At 42.5% G+C, this 15,736-nt stretch overlaps 1 protein-coding gene across 1 annotated transcript in view; it reads left to right on the forward strand.

Annotated features, from left to right (window-relative positions):
- Positions 1-15,736, forward strand: part of efcab7 (EF-hand calcium binding domain 7) — an 87,241-nt gene that overhangs the window by 18,570 nt on the left and 52,935 nt on the right. Inside the window, exon 4 of the mRNA XM_078218405.1 lies at positions 7,111-7,306. Within this exon, the coding sequence (XP_078074531.1) occupies positions 7,111-7,306 (196 nt within the window). The remainder of the gene's footprint in view (positions 1-7,110; positions 7,307-15,736) is intronic.

The following is a 15,736-nucleotide window of genomic DNA, read 5'->3' on the forward strand; positions in this document are numbered from 1 at the left end:
AAGTAAACCCGCCTGCTGTTTTAGGACTTGCCTTTCTAGCTTTTCATCCCTTAAATCAACATGGCCCAACCTTTTAGACTCCAATCTGCTTTATAGTTGCATTTATCCCATTTTCTACAGTTAAACTTTAATCTTCCCAGAACTAAACATTACCTCTTAAATATTAACATGAACCATGATACACCATGCTGGCATCTGTAATGATTTTCCCTAGTACCCTGCACAGTCACATAAAGAGTGCCTAAAAAGTGACCCTGGTCTTTTTGTTGTCTAAATACTCCCCTTGGTAGCATGAATTAATGTGTACACATTCAACTTTTATCATGATACTAATGACATGTATCTCATTTAAAACTCTGTCTCTGCATTATGTCCTGTTTACCTTTGCTTAGCATTTTAAAATGTTACTAATTGTTTGTTCTTCACTACACCAATTTCAAAATCCCTGTCATTGATTAATCTTCTGAACTGCTCCCTACTTCTGATTTAGCCCTTGTGTTCCTGCACATCCTTTTCCAACCCTGGACTCCTTTGCATTCTCCTTTCTACCTTCAGTTGCTCAATGTTCAGCTGCAATCTGAAATGCCATTCTCGCACTCTTTACCTTGTTACTGCCCTCGTTCCTTTAAAAGTCTCCTCAGAACCTACTTCTTTGCTCTGCCGTTAAGTTTTTCCTCACCACTTGGTGTGTGGTTATTTCCACCTCCTGTAAGGTACATTAAGATGCTTTATTACATAAAAGCAGTTACACAAGTGTAAGCTGTTGATGGTACTATGCAGCTGCTTCATTACATGCCTGCTTATGTATATACAAGATGTGATGTATCTGAAAATTCTGCGACTATAAATCAATTACAAAACAAAAATTAGAATGCATTCAGTTATTTTATAGACTTTCATGCTCATGTCTATAAGGTTGTAATTGTGTATTTTGTTTAAACAGAATGTGCAGAAGCATGCATTGAGTCTGTTTGGCCAAATTGTGTGTCTACTGGTACTGTAGAACTACGTGTTTCAGTTTCAATGTTTTGCTAGTAGAAAGGGAGGTCATTGGATTTTTGATATACCTGCAGTGTGTGTGGGGTATACTGCTATCTTTCACTGGTTTGTACAGCTTATGAATTTCTAAATCTAACCATTGATCACTTGTCTCATTTTGTTTATAAGTCAGCGGTTTGTTGAAACATAGGAATTAAATACAGGGAATATGTTCTGGAAAAGCAGGCACAACGTGCACCCAAGTGATTAGAAATTCATGTGCACAACTGAATTTCTGATGTGTTTCCATCAAGCAAGGCTTCCTGCCAGAGTGCAAAATCAGAACATCACTTCTATAAGCATAAGCACTTTGTAGTATAACACCTTCTACCCCCTGTAGTTTAGTGTAGAGAATGGTGGCAGATCTGGCGCAATATAAACATGAAGAAATTTCTGTTCGTGAAGGAAAGAGGAGCCAGCTGATGTTCCTCCAGAGACAATCGTGCTGTCAATTAAAGCCAATGGTGACTCATTTAACCTTATCTGTACATGGCAGTGGTGTGATTTCTCCATAGCTTGAAATGCTGGTGACCAGAAATAAATTAGAATTGTGCATTACTAATGCACTGGAATCCACTTTTGAATGTGGATAGAGTGGACATCACAGTAGCTTAAGCTATTGTGTAGAGTAGTGAGGATGCTAGCTTATGTTGAACTAGGGTTTGCAGTTACACTTTATTCATTCTTAAACGTTCATTCACCACCCGTAAAAATTCACTCCCTTCACCAATGGCACAATGTGACAAACAGTGTGTACAATCTAAAGTTTATAGTTTTTAAAAGTTAATGTGTTTTTATTAGTGTCATGAGTAGGCTTACTTTAACACTGCAATGAAGTTACTCTAAAATCCCATAGTTGCCACATTCTGGCACCTGCTCAGGTACACTGAGGGAGAATTTAGCATGGCCAGTGCACCTAACCAGCCTTTTGGGAGGAAACCGGAGCACCTGGAGGAAACCCACACAGACATGGAGAGAATGTGCAAAGTCCACAAAACAGTGACCCAAGCCAGGAATCAAACCCAGGTCCCTGATGCTGTGAAGCAGCAGTGCTTGTCACTGTGCCGCTCCATTGCAGCAACCAAAATGTCTGGTTCGACAGCAGCTTCCAACCCACAGCCTGTACCACTCAGATGAACACATAGGAACAACATCATCCCCAAGCCCTTCCTTTACTGTTTCTGGGCCAAATTCCTTGAAGTCGCTTCCTAACACTACTGAGTGTACCTAAATCACATAGACTGCAGCGGTTCAAGAAGTGGCTTTTCAAGGGCAATTAAGGATGAGCAATAACATTGTCAGCAATGCCGACATTCCACAAACAAATGAAACAAAATCTGTGGAATCCCATTATTGAGATTTTAATTATTGTTGGAGATTTTTAAAAAAATAAATAAAACTTTTTTTGCTTTCTCTCTTTTTCTTTTCCTCTCTTGATCCTGGTAGGGTACGCAATCAGAAACCTCAAAGTATATTTTGAAGTTAGATTAGATCCCAACTATTTGCTATTTTGGCATTAATGTGAGAATAAGGTGTTTCACTCCAGGTGTGATTGTATTAACACACTAGGAAGCTTTTATCAAAACAAACTTTATTTAACAATGCAGTTTACTATAAAAAATGAATTAGCTCAGCATTTACCAATTGAACAACACTTAAATATGACAAGATACAGTTCTTAACTGCTAACCTATCCCTATGAGTTCCAATTCAAGCAATAAAATTTAAAATATGCCACTTACAGTCTAAAAACCTCTTTTCAAAATCAGTTAGCAACACACAGGCTTATGCTTGTACTGTTCAACAGTCCTAGAACCTTTTGAACACCTCTGGAGAGAGAGAGAGACCTCTTTTAAACAGCTCCAGTCAGCAACTGCTCTCGATTTTAAAAATGAAACTAAAACACTGATTTTTCTGCAAGCTTAGCACCTCCCATTATTCACATGACTCTGTCAATCAACCTAATCGAAACCCTACTCTGAAACCCCACAGGAAACAAAAATGCATTAAGTCTTTAAAAAAAAACATATCCCTAGCTAAAATCAGTCATTATTCTGCATTCTCAACATTTGAACTGCCTGTAGCCCTGACAAATCGGCACCATATAAAACACAAGCTGACTTTCAAACATATCCCTTACAAAAAAACATGTTAAAAATAGATTTCTTAAAGGCACAGTATCATCACAATCCTGTCTTTCTTTCTATTTCTTTATTTTACTTTCTGCACATAATTTTACATTGGATTCTGGATTTTAACGTGCACTCCCCATTTGAGACTCAATGTGGCTAGTAAAGATTCTTCGATCTGATTGGTCAAGGAGATGTACAGTGGATTTGCCCCATTCATATAATTCCCAGATCCTCTATAGAGGATGTCAAGCGGTTTTGCATTTCTAATCACTGCAAATTCCAATGCAAAAACCCAGAGGACACCTGTGGGGATGTGGAAATGTAATCAATAGCTTGTGCCGGTTGCTTGTCACTTCCTGCAAAATTCAGGCTTTTAAATCCAAAATGCCTTAATGTGCAATTTTATTGCAGTGTTGATGTTGGTGTTGAAGGTGGTGGATGGTGTGCCACTCAAGCAGGCTGCTTTGTCCTGGATGTTGTCAAGCTTCTTGAGTGTTGTCGGAGCTACACACATCCAGGCAAGTGGAGAGTATTCAATCACACTGCTGACTTGTGCCTTTCAGATGGTAGACAGGCTTTGGGGAGCTGGAAGGAATACTGATGAGTTTCCTCGAGAAAATTTCATTTCTAATTTCTAATCCCTCTTTTTAGATTATTTCCTATATTGCAGCATTGTTGCTCCATACAGAATGTTGTCGATTGAAAGGTGCAAAAGCAAGATGCTGAGGCTGTTATAAAATCCACTTGCATTTAGAATTGAAAAAGGATGTGATCCTTATGGATCTAATCTGACTGACAGTATGCGTAATGCCCTTGCTTTGGGAATGAACTCTTCTGATGTATTTTGGCAGTTATTCTTAAATCAGGTAGGAATAATGTTCTAAGTTTAAGTGCATAGATTGGAGAAGCTGGGATTGTTCTCCTTGGGGCAGAGATTTTGATAGAGGTGATTATTTGATAGAAAGATTATGCAACAGGTGATTAGGATTTAGGATGCACTGTATGATAGGGTCATGGAAGTAGATTCAGTGGTAGCTTTCAAAAAGAAATTGGATGAATACTTGAAAGGAAAAAAATGCAGAGATATGGGGACGTAGTGGGGGAATGGAACTAACTAGATTGTTCTGCGAAAGAGATACTGAAGACTCGATGGATAGAATGGCCTCCTTGCTGTAATATTCTGATTCTATGGCTAGGACTTTACGGCCACCACCCATCTGGTGGGATATTACCATCTCACTGAACTGAGTGGAGATTTAGATGGCTCACCACATTTGTCAGGGGAGATATATTGCGGCAGGGCGGTAAAATCCTTGCCCATGATTCTAAACTGATCTATTTAAGCTGAGTTGAGTGGTTTATATTTTGTAATTTCTATTTTTTTATATAGTTTCTCCCATATTTTCTCCCTCTGTTCAGAGACAGAAAAAGCAGCCGAACTGCTCCGCAGGCTCTATCAAAATCATACATGATTAAACACAAAGGCAGGTTAGTGCCCCGCTTCCCTGGATTACATAGAAATTACAGCAGAGAGAAAGACTGCTTTGGCTGATTCAATTTATGTTTGCATTTATCCTCCACGCAGGCAGTAGTTATAATCCCAAATTTCTGTCCTGTTCAGGTTTTCTTTCATCCCTTTTCCTTAAGCCATTTATCTAACATAATATTAATAGCACGCAACAGTGGAGCACCAAGGTATTCTGCTACGCAGTAATTTGGATATAAATGTATCCAACCGTACAAAATAGATTTTGTTTATTTATTCAACATGTATTTTCAACTGGTATAAAACAGTTGAAAATGTCTTGCAAGGCTGAGCAATAAAAGTCTAATAGTTAACTAAAACTTGAAGTATAGAATAAAACTCATCATCTTTGTATTATTTAAAGGACAATGATTGTCTTGCGCACACAGCAACCTTAAAACCCTTATTGAAATCATTTGAAATAACTTAATTTTATTCTTCTTCCAGTTCTGAAAAACTGCCTTACCTCCCGTGGTTTCTTTTCCTCCCATGATCTACAAACTTTAAAATGTTACAATGGTGTCATCTAATTCTCTCTTGAAAGCCATGAGTTAATCTGCCTCCATCATATTCTTGGGCATTGCTTCCTCGGTTGTAATGTGGAACAGGCTAGCTTGGATCTGGTAATGGGTAATGAGGTAGGTTTAATAAATGACCCCAGAGTAAAAGTTCCCCGAGGAAGTAGTGATCGTAACTTGATAGAATTTAATATTCAGTTTGAGAGTGAGAAACTTGAGTTGGAAACAGTTGTGTTTAACTTAAGTAAAGGGAATTGAAATGCGAATAGAGTTAGCTAATGTGGACTGGATGGATAGGTTAGCAGAAAGCAAGCAGTGGCAGACATTTAAGGAGGTCATTCATGACTGTCAGCAAAAATATGTCCCAGTAGGGAGGAAAGATTCTAAGAGATGGTTAGCAATGGTTGCTTTAACTAAGTTAAAGAGAGTATTGAGTTGAAAGAAAAAGCATATAAAGTGGCAAAAGTCAGTGGTAGCCCGAAGACTGGGATAAATTCAAATTCCAGCAAAGGAGGAATGAAAAGATAATAGAGAGAGAAAATAAACTACAAGGGCAAACTAGCGAGGAATATAAAAACTGACGAGCACTTCTTTAAATATATAAAAAGGAAGAGAGAGGTCAAAGTAAACATAGGCCCCTTAGAAATTGAATCTGGGGAGATAGTTATGGGGAACAAGGAATTGACAGAGGAGATAAGCAGATATTTTGCATCAGTCTTTACGGTGGAAGATACTTCAAACATTCCGTTAATACGAAAGAATACGGGGGAAAATTAATTACCATCATCATTTCTAGAGAAGCAGAATTAGTAAAACTAATGGGGCTAAAGGCAGATAAGTCCCCTAGCCCAAATAGCTTGCATCCTAGGATTCTAAAAGAAGTAGCTAGTAGCTGCATTGGTTGTAATTTTCCAAAAATCTTTGGATTCAGGAGAAGTACTGGAAGATTGAAAAATTGCCAATGTGACATCCCTATTGAAGAAGGGAGAGAGGCAAAAAGCAGGTAACTATTGGCCGATTAGCCGAACATTTTTGCTGGAAAAATGTTAGAATCAGTTATTAAGGAAGTAATAGCAGCAACTTTGAAAAATGATGATCTAATCAAGCAAAGTTAACATGGCTTCATGAAAGAGAAATCATGTGTAACTAATTTATGAGAGTTCCGAGGAAGTCTCAACCAGACTGGATAGAGGGGAACTTGATTAAGGTGTATCAGGTTATGAGAGGTATGGACAGAGTGGATGGGAAACAACTATCCCCCTTAGTTGAAGGGTCAATAACGAGAGGGGCATAGTTTTAAGGTGAGAGGCAGGAGGTTTCGAGGAGATTGGAGGAAAACGTTTTTTCACTCAGAGGGTGGGGGGTGTCTGGAATGCACTGCCTGGGAGGGTAGTAAAGTTTTTAAATTTTATTTATTAGTGTCGCAAGTAGGCTTACATTAACACTGCAATGTTACTATGAAAGTCCTCTAGTCGCCACACTCCGTACCTGTTCGGGTACACTGAGGGAGAATTTAGCATGGCCAGTGCACCTAACCAGCACGTCTTTCGGACTGTGGGAGGAAACCGGAGCACCCGGAGGAAACCACGCAGACACGGGGAAAATGTGCAAACCTTGCACAGATAGCGACCCAAGCTGGGGATCGAACCCGGGTCCCTGGCGCTGAGGCAGCAGTGCTAACCACTGTGCCTACCGGCGGGAATGCTCACAACCTTTAAAAAGTGCGTAGATGAGCACTTGAAATGTCATAACATTAAAGTGCTGGAAAGTGGAATTAGTATAGATTTGGTGTAGTTTTGTCGGTGTGGACTCGATGGGCCGAAAGGCCTCTTCTGTATTGTGTGAAGATTAAAAAAAAAGGAACTACTAATTAGTCTTGTACTTCTTCTTTTCACAGTTTTGTAAACTATTCCTGGCAACAGTTGAAACAAGTCAAAAGACTGCAGTGGCAAGATTCGAGGCTAATGCCAAGATGAAGCAACAACACTTTGGAAGTTTGACAGCGGCTTCACTGCAGTGTTCTTCCTCACCTTCATCAAAATCATCGCTGGGAACTTCTCAAAATCCAGAGACCGAAATAATGCCCAGAAAAGGTAAACATGCCCATGAGCACAGCATTCCTCTGCATCATCAGTCACTTTTCGAGAAATGCTCTTTTAAAAAAATTGATCAATACTTTAATATTAGAATTTTATTACTTTGTTTTAAACTGTTTTTGTGATAATGTTATGATGCTCAACGTACCCATATAGATACTGTAATGTCACTATGCATTCTTACTAAATCTGAAAGAAATTACAGTTCATTCAAGTATTGATTACTGTGATATGGAATTACTTTTCTTGAGCAAATTTGAATAGCTTTGCAGTCAGTCAAATTTTGAAAAGTTTTTAATCTTACTCAAATTAGCTCTTCCAAAATGTACACTATATGGTTACATTTATATTTAATTTTAAAACAGTTTTGGGCACATTTGGGCCAGGATTTTATAGCCCCTTCGGAGACAGCCTTCGAGGCAAGGGCAGGAGGTAGAGTGTGAAAAATTGCAAGGGGTAGCTTTGATCCAGATATTGCCAGCATTGGACAGCAAGTAAAGTAAGAAAGGTGCATGGTTTTGCAAAGAAGGGAATTGAGAAGTACTTAAGGGAATTAAAGTGCTAATTGACCAGAATTCTACTGGTCTGTTCCAATTTTCCAGAAAAAGCATGGGGGCCCACAGGGTATCGGAGCCCTTCAACTATATGAGGACAGCTGTGGGATGGCAGTTTCAGTGTTACGTTTGGCAGCATTTGGATGAGGCAGTGTGCCATCGTAAGAAAGTTGTGTTGTGGGGTGGGGGGCAGGCAGGTGTTCCAGGAAAAAGAAAAACCTAAGAGGAAGAGGAAGGTGCAGCCATAGAGAACCCAGCAGGAGCAACACCTCTTGACCACCTACAGAGGAAACCTCAGGATGGGGAAGCACCAGAAGGCCACATGGGGAACAAGGAGCAGGCTCTAATATGATGAAGAAGGGTTTACAGACAGAGGGATGAGCTACCTCCAGATGTCAAGACAGCAGTGTTGCTGAAGGCTCCTCCTCTCCTGGGAGGCCATCACAGATTCTTGTGCCATGATGATGGATTAGCTGAGCCCCATTAGCATTGGTGGTCACCCGATTTCAGTGCTAGTGAAGGTCATTGTGGCCCTTAATCTCTAACCCTCCAGATCATTTTTAGGGCCCACTGGAGACAGTTGGCATCTCCTGCTTCAGGAGGGCACGTCCTTAAATCCATTATTGCACTGATCTTGACAATCAGCTGAGAGAGCCAAAGAATTGGGGGCTATTGCTGGATTCCCCTAGGTGCAAGGTCTGGGAGACTGTATGCATGTTGCCATCAAGGCTCCTACAGTCTAGCCAGAAGCCTTTATCAGCTGGTTGGGATTCCACTCCATCCAAGTGCCTGAGCTTTTCACGTCCCTGTGCACCTTCGAGGTTGGATTCTTGGCAACAAGGGCTACCCACGAAAGAGATGGCTACTAATATGTGAGGAACCTGAGGATGGAAACAGAGGAAAAATGAAACTCCAGTCACATGATGACCTGAGCAATCATTGAGTAGACCATAGATCTCCTGCAGATGAAATTCAGGTTCCTGGATAGATTAGGTGGAACACTTCAATATGCCCAACAAAGGGGTCTCAGATCATAGTGGTCACCTCCATTCCGCATAACCTGCCTCTATAGAGAAGAGAGGTCCTGACCAGTGGGGATTTAGTGGAGTGCGAGGCATCCACAGATGATGAGAATGATCAGGAAGCTGAAGTCCAGTCGCAGCATCCTGAAAGACATGAAGGTCTGAAGCAGGATGGAATGACTTCTGCAGAAGGGAGGCTTGGGAGGTACTTACCTCTGTTATAAGCCCAGCCTCTTTTCCCCAGTGTCAGCTGTTTCTGTACAGTCAAAAGGATGACCACAAATGCTGTGCTCCTTCCCAAACTGCCTCTGGGGCAAGGCATGGTACTCCTGAATTTCCGAAGGGCCTCCAGAAATAGGGAGAAATACCAAGTAAACAACATGTTTAGTAGAAACATTAGCACTACAAAAGCAGTAATACCATAATTATCTATTCACATATAAAGCTCAAGTGTGTATATTGTGTTTTATTAATTCTTTTATAAGTGCTTCTATGGGATGTTTCCACTCTACTGCCAGCAGTGGAGGAGGTTGGTTGCTGATCTGAATGGCCTCTGGCCTGGGATGATCCTGGTTTGCCACCCTTTGGCTGCCTGAGCCCTGTTGGGCCCCGGCATGCTGAGGGATCCTGCCTGGTGCAGGAGTCTTCTCTGTCATTGTCACTACTTGAGGCACTCATGTCATCGGCAGAGGTGTCCTGTCCACACTCGGAGTGGCCTTGGATGATCTCCGGATACAGAAGCCAGCTACTCTTCCACCCTTGTAGGTACGCTTTACCTGCCTGTTAATCTGAGATGGTCAAGGAGCCAGTGGAGATTATATGAACCTCATTCATTTCTCGCCTTACCACTGCTAAATTGAGCCAGTGCATGCAGAGTTCATGCATTTCCAGTATCCAATATTGGTGTTAATATTGGTGCTCTGACTTAATAAACTATAGTGTCAAGTTAGTGGTGGTTGCTTTGGTCAGTTCCTTTTTGTATTGTTGTACCTGTGAATTCTCAGATACTTTCAACCAGTTTACTTACTCCAAGGTTTTACCCCGGTGCCCTTATTTGCAAGGTGGACAAAGGACAAACACAAGTAAAGATTCAACAAGTTTATTAAATAACACTATTAACCCTTAAATTACCCACATAAAACAAGAGGATATCCCAGCAGATTCAAGTATACTACCCGTAAAGATGGCTTGGTTAAACTGCAGGCCCGATTCTCTGAGTCCCTCTGGTCTGTTGTCACGAAGGTGAGTCTCGATGGCCGCTTCTTCCTTCCTTCCTTGTCTGGTCAGTCTTCTGAATGGTCACGGCTGTCTCCCCTGTCGAGTCTTCCCTCCTTGTGCCTCTGAGTGTGTCCCTTTATCCCCAGCCTGCTTGCCTTTCCAGAAACTTCTCTGGCTTCTGGCCAATGAGGTCCCAGGAGGGGGTTCCAATACCCAGTGGGTTTCTTGATGTCTGCCTGACAGGACACCAGGGTCCGCCCCCCAGGTGTCCATCTCCATGTTGTTAAACTTGTTATCAGGTAAGGTTTCTACAGGATCTCTTGGTGACAGAAAGTCTGGCCCGATCTGGGCTTCTAACAATAGACCGATGCATTTCAATGAGGTGCCATGATCTCCTGCTAAGTCTCAAGTAGAGTGTAACGACCTTTGATGGGTGGTTGATGGGTCAGGCCCAGACACATTTGTGTATTGTACAATTGGCCTGCCTGCTGTTTGACTGTGTTTGATTTCAATGTGCCCAATTCTTTAATTTAGGATATCCAATTTTATCAGCCTTAAAACTAGGCCCTGTTTATATCACCACAGTATGATGTTTGTTTTTGTCTAGAATGGTAAATCTTGTGGTATAATTACTAGGTGGTTGGATTTCTCTTAAAATGTTATAGGTCTCTAATAGAATCTCAACACCAACAAAAACAGGAATGCTGGAAAATTTCAGCAGATCTAACAGCATCTGCAGAAAGAGAATAGAGCCAACGTTTTGAGTCTGGATGACCCTTTGTCCTAATGGCTTCTATGCTTCTAGTCCAGCAGATAGTTCACAGCTCCTGCTGACTGATTACGCTGACTGCTTTCAAGCTAACCGCAAGCTGCCTTCTGTCACAAGGCTCTGTGAGAGCCTTCGATATAGTCAAATCTTCCAGCTTCTTCTCTCCTCACAAATTCCAAACTGAGCTTGAGTTTCATCTTCACATTTTGTGCAGTATATGGTAAGGTTAATATTTTCTCAGCTTAGGATGCAAGCCTGACTGACTTTATTGCCTTTGGCTCTACCAACACAGTGATCTACAGTATATACCAAAACAAAGCAGTAACTGCCTCTGTCTGTTCTCAAACTGGACTGCTTGCTCACTGATTACAACTGACTGATTAAATGAAACAAAGCACCTTCTAACCAAGGCTCCGCCCTGAATCACTATCTCCATGGCAATGTGGCATGTTTTGTAATGCTTCAAACAGAAATGTAAACAAATTACTTTGGCTTCAGCACAACTGCTTATGACTCAAATGAATAATATATATTGCTAATGGAGTTTATGACCTTTCTCTAGGCCTTCTTTCTCCATTTGAAGCTTAGAGATGGATCATTAGGTGTTCATTTTTTGCCATCAACTCTGGCCTTAAAAGATAAACATAACTTACATTGTGTCATAAATCTAGACTTCTCAATCAGATGTCCACTTATCTTACTACCTTTTAATTCCTAAAACTAAAAGTTAGATTTGATTCCAAAACATATGAATTATGTACCATATCTTTGCAACACTGGTCTGCTGAACGTGGCTCTCCGAGAGAGTTGCCAGTCTCTCAATGGAAGAGACCATTTGTGCAGACAAGAGGGAAATAGCAACACTCTTGGACTGGATGGAATATTCCATTGTTTGACCAGGGAATGCAAACCCTTTGGAACCATGGCCAGATCTTCACTTATCTCATGTTGAACTTGGATCATCTGCTGCCTAACTGATGACTCCAGAGGTTCTTCATTAGCCTGAAGATCAGTGTTAACCTAGCTTCCTCTGTCAGTGGCCTCAGTTGTCACAGCCTTTGACAGCTAGATAGGTGTGTGTGTGGGACTCCCATTAGGTTGTGACTCTGAATCTCAGCAAAGTAACACCCACTGACATGGATGTATCTGACTGATGGACGGTGCAGGGGAGTAATGTGTTCTTGCAACTTCTGAGGTCCCCTCTTGCCCTCAGAGATAGGAGGCTGACCCCAGAAATAGGAATTCTCTGTTCTTTAGGTTGACCTGTGTCAATGAACAGAAAGATCAAAGCCCTTCCAAACATGAACCTCCAGAATTAATGGTGTTCAGATTGACATAGATACAGTCGAGAACGCAGGAACATCATCCCTTGTGCTTACCTGAGGTTTCCCCGTGCCTGGTCATGAGGCTACTCACTCTCTTGCGATCATACTTCTGACTCACTGTCTATGATAGAGTAGCTGCATGTTGTCCTGCTAGTTCAAGAGCCATCTTTTCCATTGGCATTAGGATTGCAAGAAATGTGAACCTGCTGTCACATTGAGCCCTTTCTTTAGCTTTTTGGGCTCTCTTGTCCAGTGGGACTAAGGAAGAGGATTGTCAATTATCCCACTAAACCTAGCACAACACGTATGCAACTGGCAGCCTAACTGCTGACTTTGGAGCCACTTGATTACATGTGACATTGAACTACTCTAGTGCAATTTTGCAAGGATCATCACTGTCAGACTTGTGCCCCTTCACCGAGCTGCATCCATTCCTTTCATAGGAGAAGCTGAGCCTCAACCCATTGCCATCAACATGTTGACTTTCGCTCCCCAACAGCCACATCCTGACACTTAACCCCCAAAGGGAACTGAGGTATAATGCATACTTTGGTTGAATGCAGAAGGTAATTGATACATTTACTGCACTGAAATCAGTTTCTTCAGATGACCCACAGCTGCTGACCTTCTCCACAATCTCAATCCAGGATCACTTGATTAAATGGGGAGGTCTCCGCCTCTGTCCCTGGGGAAGAGGATCTCCTGCCTTTCCTGAGTAGTTTGGAGGAGAACATGCAGCAAGTCAAGCCTGAATCATGGGCCACCTGGGATCTTCTTTCTACCATTCACTCCCTGCTGGCCTTCACTATGCCAGTTTCACTGATCTTTCGGCCTTCTCCATCTGGCATGGCTACACTGCTGGCTGGAATATTTGGAGATGAACGGTTGGAATATAGGAAGTTTTGAGAGGATAGCTGCCTGGACTGTTGGAAGATTTGCGAGGATGGTGATCTCCTGGTTGGCAAGATGTGACCAGTGGTCATTTTCTGGTTGGCAAGATATAGCGATGGTGTGCCACAAGAACCTCAACTTTTTACAATATATATATATAAATGATTTGGATGAAGGGACTGAAGGTATGATTGCTAAATTTATTGATGACACAAAGATAGATTGGCAAATGGAGTATAATGTGGGTAAATGTGAAATTGTCCATTATGGTAGGAAGAATAAAAAAGAAGCATATTATCTAGATGGTGAAAGATTGCAGAGCTCTGAGATGCAGAAGGATTGAGATGTCCTAGTGCATGAATCATAAAACGTTAGTATGCAGGTATAGCAAGTAATTAGGAAAGCTAATAGAATGAAATTGTTTATTGTGAGGGGAATTGAATACAAAAATAGGGAGGTTATGCTTCCATTATACAGGCCATTGGTGAGACCACATAAGGACTTCTGTGTGCAGTATTGATCTCCTAATATAAGGAAGGATGTAAATCCATTGGAAACAGTTCAGAGATGGTTTACTAGACTAATGCCCAGAATGGACAGGTTGTGTTATGAGAAAAGGTTGGACAGGCTAGGCTTGTATCCACTGAGGTATAGCAGAGTAAGGAGCAATTTGATTGAGATACATAGGGCGGAATTTTACGACCTTGTCGTGCCCGTTTTGCGGTGGGAAAAAGTTATAAAATTGGGCATGATGTGACCAGCGGGAATGACGCCTGTTTTCGGGCCCATTCCCATTTTAGCACAAAAAAATCTGCTTGATTGGACCCCGCCCAAAACAGGCAAAACATCAATTTGCACTTTTTTTTACAAAGAACAAAGAAAATTACAGCACAGGAACAGACCCTTCGGTCCTCCAAGCCTGCAACGACCATGCTGCCCGACTGAACTAAAACCTCCGACACTTCCAGGGACCATATCCCTCTATTCACATCCTATTCATGTATTTGTCAAGACGCCCCTTAAAAGTCACTATCGTATCTGCTTCCACTTTCTCCCCTGGCAGCGGGTTCTAGGCACCCACCACCCTCTGCGCAAAAAGAAACTTGCCTCATACATCTCCTTGAAATCTTGCCCCTCGTACCTTAAACCTATGCCCCCGAGTAATTGACTCTTCCACCCTGGGAAAAAGCTTCTGACTATCCACTCTGTCCATGCCCCTCACAACCTTGTAGACTTCTATCAAGTTGCCCTTCACCTCCGTCATTCAGTGAGAACAAACCAAATTTCTCCAACCTCTTCTCATAGCTAATGCCCTCCGTACCAGGCAGCATCCTGGTAAATCTTTTCTGTATCCTCTCCAAAGCCTCCACATCTTTCTGGTAGTGTGGCGACCAGAATTGAACACTATATTCCAAGTGTGACCTAACTAAGGTTCTATAAAGCTGCAACATGACTTGCCAATTTTTGAACTCAATGCCCTGGCCGATGAAGGCTAGCATGCCGTATGCCTTCCCGGCCAACCAGCCGGGCGTTGCTGGGGAGAAAGCCGCCGAGCAGGAGGAGGTGGAGGAGGATGACAATGAGCAACACCACCCAGGTGCTGGAGGGCTGGCAGCAGCAAGGGTCAGGCTTGCGAGGGAGGCCCTGATCACCACACACATTGGTCACCAGAGGCCTGTGTGTGTTGCCGCACTTGGGGTTCCAGCCCGCCCCCCCACCGTGAAAGATTTGAGTGCCTTGATTTTCACAGTAGCAGTGCGCTGAGGGGCCTCCCCCACTGACATCAGCGTGCAAGGTCCCTCCGGCAACTGCCTGGGTAAGTACATTCCTGTTGGAGGCTAATCAGAGACCAATTAATCACAAGTGTGGGGTGAAATAACATTTATTGGTGCCAATAAAAGTGCCTTTAAAATAAGTGCTAATATAAAAACATCTGAAAATGAGATTTTAAAATGCCTACATATTCTATCTAACTCGTATTGCTCTTCACCTGTCCCATCTTAGTGCCGCTACAACTTCTTAACTTTACACGGCTACCACTACATCTTGGTGTCTCCCCAGGATGTACATCGGAGGTGGAGATGGCCAGCTGTCTACCGAGTCCCGTGGCCTGTGATGCCCCTGGTGATCGTCCTCTGCAGGGCCTGGACCTTGAGGGCCCTGGCCGGCTTCTAAGTGTCAGGGATATATCCATGATACTCTCTTCATCCAGCTGCCCCTGAGATGCCCTGGTGTCAGGAAGGGAGGAGTCACAGCTGCAGTCTCCTGGCTGGAAGGGCCCGGCATAGTCTCAAGCCCTTCCTCCTCCCTCGGGGTTCCTGTGGGTCCCTGGGTCACTCCAATGGCCGGCGGTGCTTCTGCAGTGACCCACCTTTGAAAATCTAGTGACCCAGTTTCCATTTTTCTCTGGGGTAGAAAATTCCAAAGATTAACGACCCGCCGAGAGAAGAAATTCCTCTTCACCTCCAATACCTTATTCTAAATGGTACCGCCTAATTTTAGATGAGCCCACATGGGGAAACATCCTCTCAGCATCTCCCTATCAACCCCCTCAGTAGGATCACCTCTCATTCTTCTAAACTCAATTGAATATCGGCCCAACCTTTCCTCAAAAGACAACCATTTCACCCTAGGAATCAACCTAAAGA

This window comes from Mustelus asterias, chromosome 8 (assembly GCF_964213995.1).
Source record: "Mustelus asterias chromosome 8, sMusAst1.hap1.1, whole genome shotgun sequence".
NCBI classification, from domain to species: Eukaryota; Metazoa; Chordata; class Chondrichthyes; order Carcharhiniformes; family Triakidae; genus Mustelus; species Mustelus asterias.